Source organism: Medicago sativa, chromosome 5 (assembly GCF_051527215.1).
Source record: "Medicago sativa cultivar Bolivia chromosome 5, Bolivia_mono, whole genome shotgun sequence".
NCBI classification, from domain to species: domain Eukaryota; kingdom Viridiplantae; phylum Streptophyta; class Magnoliopsida; order Fabales; family Fabaceae; genus Medicago; species Medicago sativa.
In genome coordinates, this window is record NC_140753.1 from 27,583,689 (window position 1) to 27,608,970 (window position 25,282).

The following is a 25,282-nucleotide window of genomic DNA, read 5'->3' on the forward strand; positions in this document are numbered from 1 at the left end:
AGGTCAGGAAGGAGCAAGAATTTCTTCATTTGAAACAGGGACAAATGTCGGTGACAGATTTCACAAAGAAGTTTGAGGAATTATCTTATTACTCTACTCACCATGAGTATGCGGGTAATGAGATGTGGAAAGTTAACCAATATAAGCATGCTTTGAGGGGTGAACTCTATGCGGTAGTCAGTCAGCAAAGGTTAACAAATTTCGATGAGATGGTGCATAATAGTTTGGAGGCTGAGAGAGGTTATGATAAAGCTGTCAGAGAGGGTACCACGTCTTTTGATAGAAGAAGAGGCAATTTTGTTGATAGGCATCATGATAAGTTGAAGCCAAGAGGGTCTCCTCAGAAGGGGTCTCCTCAGAAGGGAAGATAGATGGGTTCATCCAACTCTTTTTTTATTTGCAGTAAATGTGGAAGGACACATGCTGGGCCATGCAAAATGGGAGATGATTCATCGTATCTAGTAAGACTTATTATATAGACTTGGTATGTCTTCCGATGAAGCAACTTGATGTGATATTAGGTATGGATTGGTTGTCGGCGAATCATGTATATATAGGGTGTGCAGAGAAGAGTATTTACATGCCAACTACTAACACGGTGGAAGGAGTGGCTTTATCAGAATTGTTAAAACACACATATCAAATGGCTCAATTTATTTGTGCTCAAGATAAGGGTTTTTACGTCATGCTCACCGTGACTTCAGAGACAGATATACGTCCAAATGATATTCCGATTGTCAGTGAGTACCTGGATGTCTTTCCGGCCGATATCACAGATTTACCACCAGAAAGGGAAATTGAGTTTTCAATTGATCTGATTCAAGGAGCAGAGCCGGTGTCGGTAGCGCCTTATAGAATGTCTCCTTTGGAGCTTAAGGAACTAAAGTCTCAGCTGGAAGAGCTCATACAGAAGTATTTCATCAGGCCTAGTGTATCTCCTTGGGGTGCACCGGTGTTGTTAGTCAAGAAGAAAGATGGTAGCATGAGACTGTGTATTAATTACCGCCAGTTGAATAAGGTAACCATCAAGAACAAGTACCCATTGCCAAGGATTGATGATCTACTTGATCAGCTTAAAGGAGCGTCCGTATTCTCAAAGATTGACCTTAGATCTGGATATCATCAGATACGCATCAAATCTTCGGATGTGTCTAAAACGGCTTTCAGAACGCGTTACGGACACTATGAATTTTTAGTTATGCCTTTTGGTGTATCCAATGCTCCAACAGTTTTTATGGATTATATGAACCGGATCTTTCAACCGTTTTTGGATCAGTTTGTCATTATTTTCATTGATGACATATTGATTTATTCTAAGAATCCACAGGAGCATGCTCAACATCTGAGAACAGTGTTGGATGTTCTCCGAGAGAAACAACTTTATGCAAAGTTTAGCAAGTGTGAGTTTTGGTTGTCAAAAGTTAAGTTCTTGGGTCATGTTATTTCTCAAGGAGGAGTAGCAGTTGATCAGTCGAAAGTAGAAGCTGTTCAAAATTGGACTAGACCAAAGAATGTTTCAGAGGTTCGAAGCTTTTTGGGGTTAGCTGGATATTACCGGCGATTCATTATGAAGTTTTCCCAAATCGCTTTGCCATTAACCCGACTCACAAGGAAGGATGTACCTTTTGTGTGGGATGAAGAATGTGAGAAAAGTTTTAGGACTTTGAAGAAGAAGTTGACACAGGCACCAGTTCTAACCATACCTGATCCGGAGAAGAAATATGTTGTGTTTTGTGACGCATCGTCTAAGGGACTCGGTGGAGTACTTATGCAGGAAAATATTGTGATAGCTTATGCATCTAGACAACTCAAGACGCATGAAGGAAATTATCCTACTCATGACTTGGAGTTGGCAGCCATAATTTTCGTTTTGAAGATATGGAGGCATCATTTGTATGGAGCACACTTTGAATTGTTTAGTGACCACAAGAGCCTAAAGTACTTGTTTGATCAAAGAGATTTGAATATGAGGCAACGACGTTGGATGGAATATTTAAAAGATTTTGACTTTGACTTGAAATATCATCCAGGAAAGGCCAATGTGGTGGCAGATGCTTTGAGTCGTAAGGCCTTAGCTCAAGCTGAAGTCTTAATGCACACTTGTAACATGTATGAGAAGGTTTGAGACCTTAATCTTGGAGTCACAGAAGATGATGATGGTATTTGGTTGCACAGATTGGAAGTTTCATGCGATTTACGGTCAAGGATTATACAGGCTCAGATTGTTGACACAGAACTTCAGAGAAGGAGTGTTCACCCAGAATTCTTTATGGCTTCGGATGGAGCGATATTGTTTGAAGGAAGGTTATGTGTTCCAAATAATCAAGAGCTTAGAAGATTGGTTCTGGATGAAGCGCATAAGAGTAGTTTTTCAATTCATCCTGGTGCTACCAAGATGTATCAAGATTTAAAGAGGGAGTACTGGTGGCCTGGCATGAAGACGGATATTGCTGAATTTGTAGCAAGGTGTATTGTTTGTCAACAAGTCAAGATAGAACATCAGAGACCAGCTGGTATGCTACAACCATTGGAGATTCCTCAGTGGAAATGGGAACACATTACTATGGACTTTGTAGGAGGTTTACCTCGTACACAGAGAGGTCAAGACTCAATATGGGTGATTGTAGATAGGTTAACTAAGTCCGCTCATTTCTTACCAGTTAAAACTACCTACAAAGCATCTCAGTATGCCGAATTGTTCATCTCAGAAATCGTCAAGCTACACGGAGTTCCGGTGAGTATTGTGTCGGATAGAGATCCTATCTTCACTTCGCACTTTTGGAGGGCCTTTCAGAGGCCTTAGGAACTCGTTTGAAGTTGAGCACGTCGCATCATCCGCAAACGGATGGACAGTCAGAGAGGACTATCCAAACTTTGGAAGACATGTTACGTGCTTGTGTTGTAGAAGATGGAGGGGGTTGGAACCATCATTTACCTCTGATAGAATTTTCCTACAATAATAGTTATCATTCGAGTATCGGAATGGCACCATATGAAGCGTTGTATGGTAGGAAATGCAGAACCCCTCTATGTTGGGCGGAGGTTGGAGATAAGAGCATAATTGGACCAGAGATTATTCAAGAAACGACTTTGAAGATTAAGTCAATACAAGAGAAGATGAGAATAGCACAGAGTCGTCAGAAAAGTTATGCGGACAATAGGCGAAGACATTTAGAGTTCGAAGAAGGTGATCATGTGTTTCTGAAGGTTACACCTAAACTGGGTTTGAGAGGTGTTTTCAGAACCAAGAAGTTGTGTCCTAGATATGTAGGACCGTTTATGATACTCAAGCGTATCGGACCGGTGGCTTACCAGCTAGCTTTGCCTCCAGCTATGTCGGGATTACATGATGTGTTTCATGTATCTCAATTGAAGAAGTACATGCCAGATCCTTTTCAGCCAGTCGAGTTAGATTCCATCGAATTGAGATCGGATTTGACTTTTCAGCCAGAACCAGAAAGAATAATTGACCGCGATGTCAAATCTCACAGGAACAAAGAGATTCCTATAGTGAAAGTGATATGGAAAGGTTCGCCAGATGGTGAGGCTACATGGGAACTTGAATCAGAGATGTTTGATCAGTGATAGACGTTTGGCAAGTGTACCAATAACTATCGAAGTAGTAAAAATATCGATCCCACGAGGACTGTTTTAACTTCAATAATTCAATCGCGTTATATAATTAGGATGTATAAAATTTATTTTGTTTTGCCACTAGGCAGTAGATTTGGTTTGATTTTAAGAAATCAAATAAAGAAGTAAAGATTTGATTAAGAAAATAGGAGAGAAAGATGAGATCAGATCCGTCGAATCCTCTAAGTTCCCCTAATTGGTCTACTGCACCTATTTGTTATGAACCCTCTTCTAGTTTACGATGATTAACAAAATAGCCCTAATCAATCCCTTGAGTTAGGACCCTCTTCTTAAACTACAGCCCCTAATTCCTTAGGTGGTCTAATAATTCTTGAAGGTTTTACCGAACGTTAACCTATTATCACTAACAAACGATTATCTATTCCTAGACTAACCCTGTTTATTAGAACAATTCAATTAGGTCTAAGTTGAAAGCCATGGTCAGTGGTCATTCATTCTCACGAAATCAAGTTATATGTGATCAAGATATAAAAAGCATTAAGAACAATTGAATTGAATAAACTAGAATTGAATTCATAAACAAAATAGAGTTTCACAGCAACATGTGTCAATTAGGGTTACAAAGATTCATCTCGGATCTAATCTCTAAGAGATTTAGCTACTCATAATCGAGTTTACAAATAGCATAATCAATGAAATAATTAAAACATACATGAATTGGTAAAAGGTTGAAGAAATCGCCCTTCTAGCCGTCTCCGATGTCTCAAAATCGCACTTTGCTCTCCAAAATCGTCACCCTTGTTCTTCAGATTGAGTGCAGTATTTATAGAAGTCATGGGCCTGACCCATCAAAATCGCGCCGCGCCATGTATATAGGCGTGCCGCGATTTCCTCTTTACAGGAAGTGTGAAATTTTGCTTCAAAAATCGCAGCACGGCTTGAAATTGGCGTGGCGCGATTTCCTTCGAACAGACTTCAAATTTTAAGCTTTTTGCACTCCAGAACAGTATAAATTGCATGAGAACTCTATCTAAATGCCACAATAAGTCCTAAAAATTACGTAATGACAGCATGTCATCAATCAGTATCCACATTTGTTTTCAGGTATGCTCTAAATTTCGAGGACGGAATTTTTTTTAAGGGGGGTAGATTGTAACATACCGCTTTTAAAGACTGATATGTTATTTAGAGCGATAAAATGCAACGAGTGAGTCAAGGGGCATTTTGGACTTTTCACGTGGAGAAGATATTTTATGTGGGTGAAGACCACAAATCTTCATAACTTTCTTTCCACTCTCTCTCTAGGGTTGCAACTTTGCTCTCCCTTCTCTCTAAGAATTTTCTTTCCTCTACTTCCCTCTACTCAAAATCTTCACACAAAATCAATCCAATCTTCATTCAATCTTCCATAAGTTGAACTAAGCAAGGATTTGCTAAGGGTGTTGGTAAAGAGTTGGAAGCAAACTTCTCCAACACACTTCTCTCCCATCTAGGGTTTTTCTATTAGGACTTTGTCTTCAAGAGCTTGAGCTTGTGAGTCTAATTTCAAATCATCAAAGGTGATTTCTTAGTTAGTTCCAACCATGGGATCATGTGTGTTAAGCTTGCAAGAAAACTACATATATTTCTAGGGTTTACTCATAAAGAAAGTGTTGGAGTAAGCCCTAATATCCAATCAATATTGATTGGGTTTGGCTTTGTATCATGATATTGATATAAATATATATTGTGAATATATATAATAATAAGGCATTTCTTTATTGATTTTGTTATGTTTCAAAATAATAAAGTCCCTAGAATAGATAGTTCATGTAATGGAATATTAAGTGTGACTTAATCATGAGATTACATTACGTAAAGAACACTATTCTTAAACATATCCATAGTCAAGCTTTAATATGAATTGGGATAATAATAAAGCATAAAGACTATTATGTATGTAGACTGATGACCGCATCTCATGGGTCATTGATATTGAGATATTAAGTCTATACATAGGTATAAATATTAGGGGTAATATTTATACTGGATTGACCCACCGTGAGAATACTACATAGTATGTTATGAAAATGTCATAAGATATTCTCACAATGATAATAATGTATATCGCTCTTAGACCTGAAACCACTATGATCCCTAGATGTGGACTCAAGTGCTTTGTTGCCATTCTAACGTTGTCTGTAAAAGGATAACCATAACGTTGGTTGATGGGTACTTGATGAATCATGCTGAGGGACATGAGTGTCCTAGATGGGATTTGTCCCTCCTCATAAACAGGAGATATATCTTTAGGCCTCTTGATGAAATATGACTGTAAAATTGCATGGCCATGCCGAACTAAGTCAATATAAGATATTGGACTTATTCGTTATTCAGTATATTTCAGAATCAAGGAATATAAACATTGATCTATACAAGGGTGACAATATCTATGCCTTGGGATCAATAAAGATATCGAGACAAAGGAGTAAGTGTACACATGAGTATTATCATGGAAAGGTTTCGTCAGATCACTTGACATTCTTGTCACTTGGGTGGCAATGATGTGTTGCTAGATACCGCTCATTGTTTATAATATTAAATATTAGATTTAATATTATTGCCAACGTGACTAGAACCTATAGGGTCACACACAAAGAACAGTCAAAAGAGAAATATATAAGTATGACTTATATAAGGGGTGCGTTTAGTAAATAACCCTAATTAGTTAGTAAAATTACTAAACTCGTTGTTGGGCTTACTGAAGCCCAATAGTGACTTATGACTTGCAGAGCACACTAGAAGTTCTATAAATAAAACTCTGGTGCTGAAGTTTTTGGTTACACGGTTTTGAAGCAACCCTCTTCTCTGCACTTCTGATTCCTTGGCTAGCACCGAGTTTTGGAGGAGCACTGTTCGTGTGGACTTGCTAGAGGCTTTGCTGCTTGCTGCTTGCTTGGCTGTGATCGAGATTCCAGTTTCCAGTTTTTCAGCTTTCAGATTTCACAATTCGAGGTAACAATCGAATCACTGATTCATGTTTGAATTTCGTAATGATCCAAGGAAAGAAAATCGAAATTATTCCGCTGCTTCTACTCCATTCTTCTATTCGATTTTCCTTCAGAAAGTTACCCCTTTTATGTCTTGTCCCATTATGCTAGTGAATATTTGCTTAATGACTGTTTTTCAGGTTCCAAATGATCACTAGAGTCATTATAAGCTTTGGGGTGCTTGGATTTGAGGTTTTTGAGTGAAAAACACCATTTTTGACAGTCCTGGACTGTCATAACTCGCCACGGCGAGCAGAGAGCTCGCGAGGCGAGCTAGACCACCAGAACTGGGGATTTGCTCGCCCCCAACTCGCAGTGGCGAGTAGGAGCTCGCCTCCCACACAACTTTACTCGCCATAGTGAGCAGACAGTGGGGGAACCTCATTGTTTTGCTCGTCATGGGTGGTTCGGGTGTTTCGCGAGCGGTTTTCTTTAAGCGATCTTTTAACAATAACCCCTCAAATCAAGACTCCAAGGCATAGGTTTTAAAATGATTCCTTAAACGAGAAGCAAGTATTTAATTGGTATAATAAGGCAAGGCATACGAGAGAAGTTACAGATTCATAATCGGGTAGCGAATTATATATTAAGAATGGGAATGAACATAGAGACTCGACATAGTTTGTCGAGAAGCTAGATAGTTTTGCATAGAATTGTTTATGCTAAGAAGTGATGATTTTATATCATTATCACAAGAGATTTAAGCAAGTAAGCTAAGACAAGAATCACATGGTCAAGACCATTAAGAAAGTAAAGGTGCCGTGTCTTTTGTATACCTTCCAAGGATGGGTACAAAAGGTTCTCCAAGGGGAATGGGGTAAGCCGTAAGGGACCCGCATGTTCACTAAGGGAGTCCGGTACGCCTTTGCTAGGCATTTTACCGGTAGTAAGGGATGAACTTCCGGGGTTACTCCACTCGGAACTAATCCATAAAATGTATTCAGATATTCTTGATTGTTCAACGCTAACTTCTAACCTAATGCTTGAACATGTATTATGCTTGTGTATGAATTAAGATATGAATTAATATGTACAAGTTTAGAATCAAGTAAAGAAAGTATGTCGATGACGAGTTAGGTTTTACTTAAACGTCCGACTTAGAGATGTGTCATGAAGATAGTTCTTGATACTTAGTGCGTATCTTGATATAGCGATCTTAGACTCTTCCCTTGATCGCCATGACATGTTTAGAGCAGCAAGACCTTTAGTAAGATTGTAAGAATCTATGACGAATAGCATGCACTACCGTCTAGATAAGAAGATTCACACACGTATAATCAACCGGCAGGTTGTAATTTAGACACGTGATGACCATAAGTTTTTCCCCAAGGTCATCACTAGCCTAGACTAGATAGAACTCACTGAGGCATTATGTCTCATCCAACTCCTTATTTGTTCAGATTCACAGGTTGCTCAAAGAAAAGGCAAGGAAAAAGCTTTGGATTGATCGAGTCTGCAAGAAATCAAAGTGGAGTTGAATTAAGGATGCATATGTTATATTATTTAAGTTATGTTGTTAGACTTCGTAACTTGAATTATGAAGCAAAAACTTTGGTGTGTAATACTGTAACATATGACTCGGAATCTTTGTATCTTAACTTCCGACTTAAAGTCGTTTCTGTATTGTATAATTAATGTATCCAATATCATCCTATAACGCTCATTTGATTATTCTAGATAATGTCAAATATGGGTGTTACACAAGCATTGAAATCAACAAAAAAAGTCCACCTCTACCAAATCATTCTACAAATTGGAGATGGAATATAATTGTAGCTAATTTTTCTTAGACTGCTTTGCATAAACCGGACATATTCAACCTAGTGCTCATTTGGTACATGAAACAATCATTGTATTCATATATCTATTCAAAAAAATATAATTCTTTAGCCGGTTAGAAATTAAAAAGATAAATATGAAACGATGATTTCATTATGGTGTTTTGTTCAAGTATATTGGTCTTGAAGAGAGAAAAATTCAATTCCTTGTGTATCATTATTACAAGGAAAAACACCATCAATAAGAATGTGGCTTTGAAGCACCCTAGCATTACCACCCTATGAAGCACCCAACTTGTGTTTCCTTATTCACCCCAAACGAAAACCATAACCACCCATCGTCACTACTCGACCCAAACGAAACACCCTTCTAAATGAAACACCCAGACCTCAACCCCAAAGCTGAGCCATATTCAAAAATAGTTATATTCCAAAGATCATTAAGCTTCCACCACCTCTCAACGTCCGGTCCACCGAGAGAACACCAAAATAAGTCCAAAGTAGAACTTGAACCAAAGAATTGTCTCCCGATCTCAAATCAAAAGCGATCAACCCACCAGACTTTAGGACCAAAACAGAAGGGCACCCCTCATCCCCGACACACAAGAGAAACACTATAGTCAGCCAAACAAGAATGCAACTGGACACCAACTCTCGATCTTGAAGTAAAAGTAATGGCCCTCCAGAATCCAACACAAAATTTGTAAGACAAACAACAAGATTTGCGGTGGTGCAAGCATCAATCAAAAGGAAAAGGCTAAGCTTTAAGGACACTCACGCTCAAATCATTCAAAACATCCTAACAACCCAAAAACTCAAACAAGAGCTAGCGACGACCGATATATGCCCGAATAACAGAGGCGGCCTCCAAAAGAAATCACCCACAACAAACACCACAAAACAGCCACCTCCTAACATAACACAACACCAAACACCCCCCCCCCCCCCCTCCCCCTCTTAAATAGCTCTCTTCTGCAAAGCTTCTGTCACCAACTCCGAGTCCAAGGTTATCCACGACCACCCCATCCAAACCACACCATTCCAACCCCCACGCAAAGCCACACCTCCACAATCTCCCCCAACCATCACGGAGCACGTCTAACACACCGCACAAACACCCATGCAAAAACCAATACCATCACCTACCGTCCAATAGGCCATCACTACCCATCCACAGCCACCACGAAAAACAGTAGCGAAAACAACCAGAGAAAACCTCCACCACGCTCCACCACACATCATCGCCGCCGCCACACAACCTCCAACGGCTCCAACAAATGCACCATAAATAGGATCTCCATGAGGTAAATTTGTTTTGTAAACACCATATCCAAAACCAGTTGTGGTGCAATCATGAATCAACCTCAAAGGTTTCAACCCAACAATCGTTGCCGCCTGCAATCTGATATGTTTATGCTTATTGATTTTGTGATTGTTGATGTTGTTTTAGTTTCAAAGGTTACCACCACGGTTTTTTTTAATCAACCCTAATATATTAAAGGCAAAATTACACAATTGGTCCTTTAACTTAATTTTAGATAACACTTTCGTCCTTATCACAAATAAATATATAAAAGCGCGAGACAAATATTAGTAACTGATATATGAAAAACATAAGACTAATATTAGCAATTGATACATAAAAAACACGGGCCAAATATTTGACACTTGTCACTAATAAATATAAATAAATCTATTGGACAAATATTTGTCATTGATGCATTTAAAAAAACAAGAGATGAATATTTATTTAGTAAAAAAAAGAGATAAATGTTTATCTTTTAAAAATATATAAAAAAAATCAGAAGACAAATATTCGTTACAACTACTTTAAAAAAAATACAAGACAAATATTCATCATTAATAAATATATTAAATAGGACAAAAAAATATATTAAATAAAATAGGACAAATATTTTTCTGTTATGTGTAAAAAAACATGAGACATATGTTTGTCATATACAAAGAAAAAAATGTAGGTCTAATATTTGTTCCTAATACATTAAAAAAAGGGAAATGTTAACGAATACATATCACTAAAAAATTTAAAAAACACAAACTAGATACTATTTGTTATTGATTCAGAAAAAACATGAGACAAGTATTTGAAATGAGTCAAGATCTTCTCCATTTATTAGTCTCTTCATTTCTTTCATTTGGAGAGGAAAAACACAGGAGTTTAAAAATAATTAATAATAATAGGACTCACTATTAATCACTGATACATAAACAAACACGAGACAAATATTTGTCATTGATAAATATCAAGAAAACACTAGACATATATTTTTCAGTGATAAATTTCAAAAACACATGAAGCAAATATTTGCAATTTATGCAAATAAAAATACGGGTATCACAATGTTTTTTTTTTTTTACAAAATTTTTATCACTGATGAATATATAAAAATAGAGTTTAATGATGGTGGGTGGATGGTTTAAAACAACTTTTTATACACAATCAATCAAAACATTTAAAATTATCACATCAATTTTAAATGTTTTGATTGATTGTGTGTACAAAATTATTTTTGACCGTCAACCCACCATTAAACTCTAAAAAATAAGGCAATTATTTGTCAATAATGAATACAACATATGTTTGTTATGATAAATATAAAATTAAACATTGGGTAAATAGTTGTCTTTGAGATGTAAGAAAATTATGGTTAAAATAACTGTCAATGATAAATATAAAAAACACTTTAAACATATCACTCATTGATACATAAAAAAAAAAAAACATGAGAAATATTTTTCATTGGTAAAACTAAAAAAATACATATATTTGTGATTAATACATAATAAAAAAAAGACAAACTCTTTTTATTAATAAATATAAAAAATAAAAGAATATATTTTTCATTGATACATAAAATAAAAATATGATACATATAATTACCACTAATAAACATAAAAAACATTAGGAACATATTTGTCTTTGCGGCATAAAAAATATGAAAAAAAACACAGGATAAATAATTTCATTAATAAGTAAATAAAAATATATATTTTTTGAGAATAAAAAATACTAGTAGTTTATCATCTTTACATTACATTACACATGTTAATACACTAGTTATTTATCATAAATGCATAATAAAAAATTATTTAAAAGTGATGAAAATGATATTAACTAATAGTTTTTTTTTATCCTCGTGAGCTTAACTCAGTTGGTATGGACAATACATAATATATGTAAGGTTCGGGTTCAAACCCCCGACCACCACCAAAAAAAACTAATAGTTTTTTTTTGTGGGAATTAACTAATAGTTTGTAGAGTTGAAAAAAGATGATTAATGTAATATCCAAAATTGAAAAGATCAATAATTTTGCCATATTTTTTTTTTTTAAATAAGTCAATTATTTTGGAACTATCCTAAAAAAAAAAAAGTCAATTGCTTTGAAACTGATGAGTAATTTACTATTCTCTATGTAGTGTCCACACGTGTGTGACAGGAACAAGAACTTAGAACAGAACATAGTTACATCAAACTTCAATGTCGTCACTTAGAAGAAGCATCGATGAAGAAAAATGCAGAGCAAAATGGAATGTTTTCTGGTATGGTTGTCTACTTTGTCTCCAAAGGAGTTCAAGCACGTAGATTACAGGTTTTCTTCTCAAAACCCACTTTCTATCTTTCATTTTCAGCTTCAAAGTTTTTAGCTTTTTTCAAATTTCTTTCATTTTGTGTGTTTGTAAGATTTGGAAGCAGAGAATGGTGCAGATGGGTGGTGTGATAGAGGAACGATTTTCAAAACGGGTTACTCATGTTTTTGCTGTTGATTCACATACCCTTTTGCATGAATTTGATAGCCAACGTTTGTCACGGTTCAAAGGGGTTCGCTTCTTTAACTTCTAACTTTCTCTAATTTGTTGAGTTCTTCTATATCTATCTAGGATCGACATTTCACTGTGTGTTTATAAGCGAAAGCAATTCTGTTTTTTTGAGGTTGAGTTAGGCCCAACCCAAATTTTAATAGATAATAAATAGGGTCAGGCCAAAGGGTAAGGCTACTAAAACTAAGGGTTAATAGTCATTTTGGTCCCTAAATGTGTAGTGAGTACACAATATGTTCGTTTTTTTTCCTATTTGTCCTCTTCCACGTGAGCCAATTTTTGAGTAAAAAATATTGCTATTCTTAGCGAAAAAAATTTGCTGAGTTGGTTCACTCCTTTTCCCACTTATCCCATAATTTGATGCACACATGGTCACTGAAGCTACTCTTCCCTTTGTAGAAAACTACACCATCGAGTTTGAGTGAGTTGAGGTTTAGAATAGTGAAACAAATCAGTTGTATCAGCAGCAACAAGCTCTTTCCTCACATAGCAATGGTTGGAGGTTAGTGTTCTTAATTTGCTTCCGGTTTAAATGTGTTGTTTGTGTTGTTTAACATGTTTAAATCAATTAGAAATAATTTACATTTACTATCAATATCAGAGCAATTTGTAGATTGAACAACTGCATAATTCAACCAAAATGTCATTAACCATAATTGAGACAAAGTAAATAAATTACATGGTTTACCAATTCAAATCATGCTTAAATATGTAAATCTAGTGACATAACACCTGCCCGTGGGCCTAAGTTTTAGTCAATTAGATTCAGATTATAAGTTTACGAATGTTCCTTTTTCTTAACTCCTGCGGGTAAATCAAGAGATATAATCTGAATATAATCGAGTAAAATTTAGCCCACAGACAGGCAGGTGTTATGTCACTAGATTTATATAATTAAGCATGATTTGCATTGGTAAACCATGTAATTTATTTACTTTCTCTCAATTATGGTTAATGAGCATGTTTGTTGAATTACGCAGTTGTTCAATTTACAAATTGCTCTGATACCAAATGTAAATTATTTCTAATCGGTTTAATGTTAAACAACATAAAAAACACATTTAAACCAGTAAGCGGAAGCAAATTAAGAACACTAACATCCAGCCATTGCTATGTGAGGAAAGAGCTTGCTGCTGCTGCAATCGATTTGTTTCACTATTCTAATCCTTAACTCACTCAAACTCGATGGTGTAGTTTTCTATAGAGAGAAGAGTATGTTCAGTGACCATGAAACAGAGTGAATACGTTTCCCTTTTATAGAGCCTTGCCCATCACAAAGTCCGGAAACGTGGGTTGATCTTTAGCACTATTCAGTTACTATAGGAGTGTGCATCAGATTGTGGGAAAAGGAGTGGACAACTCAACAAGTTTTTTTTCCCTAAGAATAGCAATCCAACACAACTCATTTTTGACTCAAAGATTAGCTCACGTGGAATAGGAAAAAAACTAACACAATAGTCTCTCAATGTATCAAAATTCTAAAATAATTCTTGATTGTGCACTCTGTTAGTCAAAATAGTCCTTGACGTTATAATGATCCATTAGTATTGTCAAGTCAGTCCCTCAGTATACTCATCTACTGTCATATTGGTCCCTATAAGTATTTGCTTACTGCCATATCAGTCCCTATAAGAAAAGAGTTAGTGTCAACATTGAAGGACTGTTTTAACGTCTAGGACTATTTTGACTAACATAGTGCACAATCAGATACTATTTTGAAATTTCGATTAATTGTGGGACTGTTGTGACTACTCGTTACACATTCAAGGACCAAAATGACTATTACCCCCTACTAAAACCCTCACTTTTTGCCAACCAACAAAAAAGACCCATATTTTAAAATTTGTTTTATGCGTCATTGACTATTGAAAAGTATTGGGTTGCTCTTATAATAAAATAAAGACCTTGTAATTCAGAGTCTGTTCCAAATATATTTCTTGGTTTCACTCTTGTATATAAAGAGAGTCCGAGAAAATGAATAAGCTTAGTGATTGAAATCAAAGTAAAAGGAAGCCATGTACAAATAACACATAATCCGAATTGTTGAGTGTTGGGGAGTCCAGGGTCCCAATGGGCTTTTACATTACACGTTTTCATTTTTATTGGTTGATGATGCTTTTTGCAGTCACTTCTCCTTTATCAGTGGCTGGAAGACAGCTTAAAATCAGGGGAGAAACTATCAGAGGATCTGTATGTACTGAAGTTGGATCCTCAAGGTGAAGGTATCAATGAACTTGACACATCTTTGGATCCTGCACCAATTGATGGTAGCCTTTCTAGTGAACCTCAGCAGTTACAAAATAAGAAGATCAAATCATCTTCCGAGGATGCTGAAATTGTAAACCTTGAAAGTAGTGAAGATAGAAGAGAAAATGCACCACTTTCATCAACAAACACGGCAAGCAGTCATGGTGAAGTTCAGAGTTTAAATTGTATAGACAGCAGACCGCAACACCTTGATTCTGAAAATGAGGCAGTGAGATCTTTATCCCTACAGTTGAAGATTATTTGATTTAAATATATTTCATCCGAAACTTTCCTCTAGCTCTTCTGAATAGTATAAATTTGACAAAAAAAATACATAATTTTAGATTATAGAATGGAGGGAAATTAATGTAAATGGCTTTGAAGCACACACATAACACATTCATGAAATTTTATTTATTTTTAAGCTCATACTCTAATTTTTATTCCTTGTTGAAACTTATCTATCATGGCGAGCTCACTGCAGTTGTCCTTGCCGTACTGCCCACCTGACCTAAACAAGAAAATTATAGAGATATTCGGGAAACTTGTGAACATATATAGAGGTATAAGGCTCATATAATTCCTTGCTGTGTTTTTTTTCCTCGGCTATTCTAATGCTCTTGTTTTTTTGTGCTAATGATGTTTGAAAGCATTGGGTGAGGACCGGAGATCCTTTAGCTATTACAAGGCTATTTCAGTGATTGAGAAGTTGCCATTTAAAATTGAAAGTGCGGACCAGATAAAAAACCTCCCTTCAATTGGAAAATCAATGGAGGATCATGTAAGTGAATTCTGTGATTAAACATTCTTTATTGACTCTGTGGATGCTTGTTTGAATGACAATTTGCTATAACTTAATGGTTCTTCTCTCCTATTAGATTTTCCTCAGCTAAAATGTCAGCTATCCTATGATCCTTGTTGTCTGATTCGGACTTTTAGAAAGTTTGTTTTAGGTCAACAAATGATGTTTGCTATAGTGACATATTTGTTTGGTTCTAATATTCAATTATGCTTCTTATCTACTTTTTTTCTTTTATCAGTTTTCTAAAATTTATTTTATTCATTGTAAAGGGAATGACTCTCCAATGTTAATACAAACATATGAATTTGGTCCTCAATAAGACATTTGTGCCTATGTAATTATTCAGCAATTTATTGGGTCAGGTAATAGACAAACAATTGTTTTTACTGTGTTCAGATTCAGGAGATAATTACTACTGGGAAGTTATCAAAATTGGAACACTTTGAAACTGATGAAAAGGTATTAATTCCTTGGCCTTTTTTAAACCTTGTATATTTTGACATTTTAATTACAATCTTGCTGCCTTATTGTCTTCAATCTGATTTAATTCAACAATAGGTGCAAACAATATCCTTATTTGGAGAAGTATGGGGTATAGGTCCAGCCACAGCACTGAAGTTGTATGAGAAAGGACATCGAACATTAGATGATCTTAAGAACGATGATTCACTTACAAATGCACAGAAGTTAGGGTTGAAATACTTTGATGATATCAGGCATCGGATTCCACGCCATGAGGTCTGTCTGGTGGTACCTTTTATACACTTATTTTGCAAAAAAAATTTACTCGTTTTATTTTTCCCCAAATTACTGATGCTCTTTTTGGTTTGATAGGTTCAAGAGATGGAACAAATTTTGCAGAAAGTTGGGGAGAATGTTTTGCCTGGGGTGAGCACTACAAAATTTTGGCAAAACTGAGTTTTGATATGAGTTTTCTATCTAGTCATGAATTTTTTATAAGAATTTGTTGTATGAAATATGTCAACATAATTTGGTACGCAAATAATATAGAAATGATGATGAATGATTCAAGCTTTATTAAGAAATCTCCAATCGCAAACTTCCGCCTGTCTTGTTTTGAAATCATACTTCTCAATTTTTGCAATTTACATTATGTTACTCGTATATTTGGGATCCCTAGATTCTAAAATCTACTCCTCATGTATTTCAGTTCATGCTTTCACTTAAAGATTTGTGATAATTCTTATATTAGTCATATACACCAAAGTCTTTTTATTTATTGCTCCTTCAGCCAGAAATGAAGCATGCCATTGATAACCGAGTTACTCTGCTACTAATTCATTTAGGTTACGATTATTTGTGGAGGATCATATAGACGTGGAAAAGCTACCTGCGGGGACATTGATATCATTATAACACATCCAGATGGAACAAGGTACTGCTTGGTTTTCTATTTTGTGTATTTACCGAGAAATATGCGGTTAAATGTAGTTGTTTTCGAATTCTAACTGAAAGTATGCTTTTCAATCAACTCATATATATGTCGTTTTGTTTTTTTGTTTCTTCTTTTCTATTGGGGACGGTAGAAATTATTATTAATTAAAGTGAGACTACTGACAACTTTACACCCGTCCTTGAGCGAATTTGAACTCCGTCTCTTAAGGTTATAAGGTCAAACTACCAATATTGAATATGGTAATATTTTGTTGGTACCATGCAGCCGAAATTTCCCTTGGTAACACACAATTCTTAAAAGATTCCTTTAAAAGTAAGCTAACTTTATATACAGTTTTTGCTCCAATTGATTGATTGAATGGTTGTCGGTGTTATGAAATGTTAAATAGGTTAGTTAAGTTTTTAATTTTGAAGTTTCCTTGATTTATTTTGTTTCTTTTTGTCTCCATTATTGGAAAAAATGTATAAACGATGCAGTGACTATGCCTTTACTCTTGCTGTTAGGAAAATGTGATCGTTGATCATCATTCTGCACTTCTCATTTACTTGTAGAACATTATTTTCTCATATTGAGAGGCTTAGTAGATTTGTTAATATCTTGCAGTCACAAAGGGTTTTTGGCTAAGTTTGTAAAGCGTTTAAAGGATATGAGTTTTCTGAGGGAGGATTTGATTTTCAGTAATCACAGTGAAGAGGTATTGTTAGCTTCTTCTTATTGTCTTTGTGTCCGTGCATTTAGAACTTTCCTGATAACATCTAAAATAAGTGTGTCCGTGCATTTAGAACTTACATGAATGTCTTAAAATATTGAAAATTGATAATCTTAATAAAATAAGGCGCATGTTATTATCTGTTATTTTGTACTATACACCATGAGAATCTGACATAAACCATCATCCTATCCTATAAGCAGCTCATAATGTAATCCTCTATTTAAGATAGTGCTATCTTCCTTTAGTTTTAAAATGATTATAGCTTAAATATCCATTTTACTGATTCAATATCTACTAATATTTTTCTGTCCAAGTCAATAGGGTGGATGTTTCTGCTGTAACCTTTCCTTGTATGTAAGTCAGTCAGGTGGATTTTTCTGCAGTAACCTTTCCTTGTATGCACAGGGCACTGATTCTGGTGTTGATACATACTTTGGTTTTTGCACCTATCCTGGACAGGAGTTACGGCATCGTATTGATTTAAAGGTGACGTATAACATTGTATTTAAATTTCTTTATTCTAAGTTAAAAAAAAATAAAAATCTTCGTAGAATGTCTGACGATGGCTGATGGGAGTTTAGACAATTTCTTTGGTAGTTTTCGCTACATATAACATTGTACAGTTGTAGTTTAGTATTGTTTTTCAGTTTTTCTCAATTTTTTCTTTATTGTAGTTTTTGTATGATATTTCTGTGACCATTCATACTTTAGTATTGTTTTTCCATTTTTCTCTTATTGTCAAATACTTAGCACTGAACCATTGAATACTATCGTAAAATGTTGGTGCAGTTCTCAATTGTTCACGTTTTACATTGTACCTTGTTGTTTGGCCAACTTTTAACATCCATAGTTCTTAGTCATGCACAACTCAGCAATGTATATGATGGATTTTAATGTTTTGGCAGGTTTACCCAAGAGACATATATGCTTTTGGACTTGTAGCTTGGACCGGAAATGATGTATTAAATAGGAGGTATGCTTGCTTCCTTTTACTCTGAACTTTCATTGTGGCTGAAACGGATTGGATTGGATTTTTTTTTAAATAATTTTTAGTGGATTGTTAATGGATTAATGAATTGTGGCTGCTTACAAAACCATACTTACGATTACTGATTTGATGGAATTTCATGTATATATCTATTTCATTGATTTCGTTGTGATCTAAAGTTGGGGAGTTATGTTGCTTTTTCTCTTCTTGGGTGTTTGAATACAGGTTGAGACAGCAAGCAGAATCTAAAGGATTCCGTCTTGATGATACAGGATTGTTTCCAGCTATTCAGGGTTCTGGTGGGAAACGGGTATGATGTATTTTATGTTTTCATAAAATTTTTAAATTACAAAATAGATTAGAACGATGTTGTATTGATATGCTTGATTTTGCAGGGCACAAAAGGTACTGCAAATATGAAGTTGTATACTGAAAAGGAGGTGTTTGAATTCTTGGGCTTTCCTTGGCTTGAACCACATGAAAGAAATCTCTAGTTTCAAGGTACAATACCCTCTTGTGATGTTGGAAAGGGGTCTCTTGCAAGATTTTTGTGCGTTTTGTTATGCCCGCATTGTAGGCTATTGTATGTCGAGCCAAAAGGCTTTCGTCTGGGTCCAATCTGTATTTTTCACTGGGCGCTGCTTTGTAAATATATATGTTGGGAGGATACAGGTTTACAAATCTGGTGTCATCTTCAAAAGATTTTGTACACAAATAGCTCAATGATATGAATGTTGTTTCGTTTTTCTTCTGAGATTTGCCTACAATTTATTAGGTTCAATGTTAAGCCACAGATTTAAACAAAATGATATGAAGAATTGGAACAATATGCAGAATGGAAGTTAGATTTTGCTGTCGATCTTATGTACTTTACAAAGTTTTATTAATTTTGAGATGAAGGTAACACGTTAAGTGGATGTTTGTGATATTATTGCTGTATAGTAATTCATACTAGGATTATAGTTACAAGGATTATGAAGACAATGAAGGGTTGCATCACTTGAATGCATCTTTGTTTTTACTTTTCACTGTTTAATCCTTCATTTTTGTTTTCAAGGTTGCTTAGCATGCCATCTGAAAAGTAAGTTAGCAGCACTTTATTATTCCAGAAATGCAGGGATTTAAAACTGCTGTTTTTTATGAATTAAGCTTGCTTCGTAAATGTTAATTGTATCTCACGATTCGAAGAAGTTTAATTTTCCATGTTGCAATGGTTTGCGAAAAGAAACAAAAAAAAAAAAAAAAAAGATTAATGATCTTAACAAAACCATAATAATTGAAGGTGTCGAATAAAGTGCATGCATTGGTTCTTCAGCATCCATCATTGATAGGCTGTTTGAAGTTATCTAAGTTGTTAATCCTATGGATTTTGCAAATTTTGATAGAAGTTATTCAGTAGTTAATGAAAAAAAGAAATTGAAGTCTGACACTGAGACTATTGAAAAAAAAAGTTCTAGCACATGAATTTGACTAGCTAGTTCTCAGTGACTCATCTTTTTGACAACCTCCAATATGACACTGATCATTCTGTATATGATCTTGCTAACTATAAATTGAACTTAAAATATCACTTTTTTTTAATTTTTGATTCATGTCTACTGCTTAGGTGTCCATATATCTTCACAAATGAAAAAGAGACTGGGCACCATCTTTTGGTAGAATAGATTGGGCACCATTACGGGCTTTAATCCGCCAATCTTCTGAAAGATTCTCCGATTTCTTTTGCCAAGGACTTGCATGGCTTCCTCGCAGAAAAGCTCCATCAAATACTGTGTCAGTCCTGTATCATTTGGCTGCCGCAGATTTTACAATTCGTGTTGTGTCAACTACAGAAGCTTTGGGTAGAAACAGCCTTTCCTTGCTGCAAATTCCATGTTCACTTTCCATGGCTGCTCTTCCTTTCCAGCAGAGTCTTTTATCACATTAGTTATATAGCTGGCATATGAATTGTTGTTCCAGTGGATTTTCTGACCCATGACAAAGGTGGAATTAGTTGATGTAACAGATTCTGAATGAACCCTTAGCATTGGACTCATTATTCCTTGGTTTATCTATCACAGTATTCCAAGATTTCTCATGATTTTTTCTTCTTGTTGATTGAATGTGTAATTGGTAAAAGTTGATCTATCAACGTGAACCAAAAGAACACCGCACAAAAACGTCGCACCAAAACGACAAACAAATCAACACCACACTAAGACGACGAAATCATGATACATAAAACTAGATCTATGTAAAAATCACTTATTTAGATTAAAAGATAAGAGATAAATATGAAGAGAGATAATTTCGGGTCAACAAAGACCGCAAAACACCATCTCAATGAAGAAAATAGAAGAGAGATGTTAGGTGGGAAAAACTAGGGCCGGTTGTTTGTTGCAGAGGGAGAGTTCTTCAATTCAATGTTATTGTTAGCCTACATAATGTTTTCAAAGATGGTCCCATTAGGTTTATAATATTTTGGATAATTACATCTTCCTTCATTACAACAAGAACAAAATGTAGAGGAACTTAATAAACAAAATTGAAGAAGAAAAAAATTTGATTGAATGAACATAAAAAGAATCAACAAAATGACATTGTCACATAAAATTGAGTTCAAGTTCAAAACCTAAGCTTGCACAAATTATATAACCAACTCAACAAACCTGAGTATGCAATTATTTTATTTCAAATATTTCACAGTTCTGACAGTTCACAAATCACACTCCAAGTCGTAGAGGAAGTTTCTAGAAAGCTTCAGAAAGTTTCCAACTTCAATGACTTTTCCAACTTCAAGTTGGTGAAAAATTCAAATAAGGATTTAAAAGCATTCCGGAAAAACATGTCATTACTAAATGCCAAGTTTATAATCTTGTCGTATTTATCTTTATCATCCAAGAGCCTCTGCAAAAATTGAACAGGATCCTCCAACCTCTTTGGATCAGCAACAAGCTTGTTAACGGAATCTCGAATGTGTGAGATCATCACTTCTTGTATTGTTGAGAGACCACCAGGAACACGACGGAACAAGTTATACATTCTTTCCAAATCTTCATATTTATTACCACAAAGCATGTTTAGTAACCCAGAGTTCTCCATATTGATTAATCTCAGCATGGGATTTTCAATCATCTCCATCTCGATTGCATTAATAATTTTCTTTTCAGTCTTAGGGTTCAAGTAATGAACTCTATCCGTATCCTCATTCAAGCACCTCTCAACTTTCTTGAGATAATCCCCGCAGTCACAACACTCAATATATTTCTGGGATTCAGCCTTGTAAGATTCAGCTAAAACTTGCAGAAAAGGAGTTTCAAATACTTGCTCATAAACAGAAGGACCTAAATCCATTAGCATCTCTGTAACATTTCTAATCAGTTCTCTGTTAACATCTTTTCCAGAACGCTCCTTGAATACAAACTCCAAAAGCGTATTCGACAGTTGTGTCCTTATCTGGTTTGAATAAATAACATTTTCTCTCCACAGGTTCAGACCAAGTTCATAAACAGGTGTCTTTGTGGTGCTTGGGATATAAGTCATTTCCATGTACCTCAGAATGTCCCTAAGAAATGCTAATGACTTATTATAATCATTCCATTTCGTGTTTAATTCTTCCAGGAACGAAATTCCTTGAGTGGCTTCAAGAGATCTAGCTATCTCTTTGAGATGAGAAGTCATGGTGGCAGCTACCCCAGAGTATAGCTTCTCACCAAAATTGTAAAGAACCATATAATAAGCATATCTGAATCCACAAAATAAAGACAATAAAATATTAGAAACAATAATATATCTAGGTGAAAGTAGCCACAAATTCTGATTAAATGTCCAATCAGTGTCACAGCTTGTAACATTTTAACTCGAATATGTAATTCAACCAATCGTTAAAAGGAAAAGAGAAAAGGGAGCTTTTAGATAAATTATCTTAATGAAACCATTATGAAGCAAGTGTTTATCATATAAAACCTTATATATAATCTACTTCTTTAATCAAAGAGGAAATTAGGGTAAACTCTGCATAATATGAAAGCAGCTTATGAGTTATGACAATAAGCTATTTGGAAGAACTTACCAAATGAGCTGAAAACTATTGACATATATATCATCTATGAAGCACAAACCCATGATTAGGCATGTCCCATAATACCCGCACGACACATGTCGGATTATTCAGAATAGTATTCTAAAAAAACTTTTGTTTTATTTGCTTCGACACATCTTGCACACACATCTGTGTGTGTGTGTGTGTGCACGCGCGCATTTGCGCACTACAAGGAAATTTTGTGTGTGTGTGCGCGCGCGTGTGTGTGCAAAGCGCATGTATGTATGTATCGGAGTCCTATGTATTTTGACATTAACAACTTAGCAATGTCAATGTATCCTTATCATGTTTATATAGCAATGTCAATGTATCCTTATCATGTTTATATCATCATCAACTTTCCTATTTTCTTCCAAATACTTGCGGAAAGTTGCTTTATTAGGCACCAATTTGATCATTTCAAAAACCCTACTATAACTGCATATCTTAAAAGAGAAGCACAATATGATCAACAATTAAACAACATAACATTTGAAAACTAGACATATCATCATCAATTTTTATCTATATAGAACTCACACTTTTGATCGAATGTGTGATTGGTGTCTGACATGTGCAGTGTTTGACATTGACACGACACCGACACATGTAATAACATTCAATTAATCTATTTTCTCAAATTGTTACTGGTGTTTTTTTTTTTTTTTTGACACAATTGTTACTGGTGTTAAAGTGTCAATGTTGGTGTATTCGGTTTTCGTGCATGTGCTTGATAGATTTCCATAAGATATTCCAAACATGTCTGAAAATTTGCTTTATTAGGCACCAATTTGATCATTTCAAAAACCCTAAACAAAATCCAACGACAAATACTGCAAGTACATATCTTAATGGGAATCATAAGAAAGAACCTGTGAAGCTCTGCGAAACTAAGTTGCCTAGCGTTGTGGTAGCATTTGAATATCTCACGAATTGCATGTTGTAGAATGTTCCAATTCTTGTCAAAATATTCCGGATCACTTGCAACTCGAATATTCATCTTCTCTTTCAAACGAAAACTCGAACACAGTTTTCGTCCAACTCAGATTCCAAAAAACCCTAAAATTGATTAGGGTTGGAATAACCTAGACTATTCTTTGCAAATCTGATATGTTAATTGTCAAATGGAAGAGCAACGAAAGATCGATGGTCTTGTAACAAAGATTGATAACAAGAACAATATTATTGTTTTAGAGAATTTACTGAAAGAGACGAAGTTGGGGAACGATGAGCAATGCGAAAGGTTGCTTTTTGTTTCTTTTTATACGTTTTGGTTAAGGTTGGAATATAACCTAGACCTGACTAGTATTTGCAAGGTTTGGCCTGATTTGGCAACATGTTTTGTTAGTATGTTACGCCTCCTTCACTTATTTATTACTCCATCCTGTCATTTATATAACAAACTTTAAACCAAAAAAAAAAAAATTCAGTATTATTTATAAGAAAAAGTAACAATTTTTAAGGTGTATTGTTATGTAAAAGACTTTTTTAGTCGTCATTTAATGTTTATATTTTTAATACTAGTGGGTATATTTAATACTTCACAAATTTTTATGAGGGTATATTTGTAAAAACATTTAAAAAGTTGTAACAATTAATGATTTTATTGGTTTTGATGTTTTTTATTTTTCTTCTTATAATAAGAATGGTATGGTGTATAAACACCGAAGTAAATATAGGAAAAAAAAATTATTCTCATCTTATTATGCCATAAATATAGATACAGAAAAACAATTTATTTTTATCTCTTTTAGTCTTGTAATCTCAGTAATTTACATATAAAATAAAATAAAAAAAATATTTAATAGCAACACTATACTAATGTTGATATTTTGAAAATAACCACGAGTTTTCAAAATTTTATCATAAAGACTTTCGCATATCAGTACATAAAAAAAATGTATTCCGCAGATGTAAGCACATAAATTCCTCAACGAGTGCGGCGCAAATATTTAAAGAGTTTTACATATAAAATTAAAAATATATGTTTAATAGAAACACTACGTTATATTGATATTTTAAAAAAAATAGTCATAAGTTTCTAAAATTTTATTATATTGATTTTCCCATATCAATACACTAAAATTTGATTTCACAAATATACGCGCATAATGGTGACACTACATTAATTAATATTGACAAGTTGAAAATAGTCATGAGTTGTCAAAACTTTATCATATGATGTCAAAAAAAAAAATTGTCATGTTCATATATAAAAATTTGTTTCGGCAAATATAAGCACATAAAATCTGCAAAAAGTGTAGTGCAAATATTTACGGTGTTTTGCATGTAAAATTAAAAAAAAAAATTGATAGAAACACTACTTTAATTAATGGTGATATTTTGAAAAACAAATCATGAGTTTTTAAAATTTTATCATATCGATTTTCTCAAGTCGGTACATAAAAACTTTTGTTTTTGATAATTTTTTCCAAAAATGATGAGAGAGAGAGAGAGAGAGAGAGAGAGAGAGAGAGAGAGAGGGAGGTGGCAGGCCCTAGGTTCAACCTAAGGCCCCCGCGTCGGTTCTCGCATTCTCCGATGGTGAGATTCAACGGGAGGGGTCCCTCAAGCAATAAATCATGCAAATATATAATTATTTGAAAAAAGTTTAGATGATACACCTTCATTTCTCAAAACATGCATAATCGGTTTTCATAAAAATTCGCAACGGAAGACAATCATATAAAATTATCTCAACAACATAAACAGTTCTCCATAACCATGTCATAGGTCTCATAATTCATCACCAAACAAAAATCTAAAATCTCAACATATAAATTAGCAACAAGTCTCAAAAGACATAAGTAAATA

General features: G+C 34.7%; 2 protein-coding genes across 2 annotated transcripts; one reads left to right on the forward strand and one right to left on the reverse strand.

Annotated features, from left to right (window-relative positions):
- The first annotated feature begins 11,913 nt into the window (after positions 1–11,913).
- On the forward strand, positions 11,914–19,261 carry POL{LAMBDA} (DNA polymerase lambda (POLL)). The gene is made up of 14 exons (XM_085714876.1): positions 11,914–12,013; positions 12,106–12,243; positions 14,368–14,718; positions 14,974–15,052; positions 15,140–15,270; positions 15,688–15,750; positions 15,850–16,029; positions 16,126–16,179; positions 16,599–16,687; positions 17,312–17,402; positions 17,826–17,906; positions 18,326–18,393; positions 18,634–18,718; positions 18,804–19,261. The coding sequence occupies exons 1-14, from the start codon at positions 11,927–11,929 to the stop codon at positions 18,900–18,902; spliced, it is 1,596 nt and encodes a 531-aa protein (XP_085571002.1). The 5' UTR covers positions 11,914–11,926; the 3' UTR covers positions 18,903–19,261.
- A 1,571-nt stretch (positions 19,262–20,832) lies between these two features.
- LOC146921471 (cullin-3A-like) lies at positions 20,833–23,729 on the reverse strand. The gene is made up of 2 exons (XM_085714877.1): positions 23,341–23,729; positions 20,833–22,132 (listed from the first exon to the last, which is right to left on the reverse strand). The coding sequence occupies exons 1-2, from the start codon at positions 23,466–23,468 to the stop codon at positions 21,148–21,150; spliced, it is 1,113 nt and encodes a 370-aa protein (XP_085571003.1). The 5' UTR covers positions 23,469–23,729; the 3' UTR covers positions 20,833–21,147.
- Between the last annotated feature and the right edge of the window lie 1,553 nt (positions 23,730–25,282).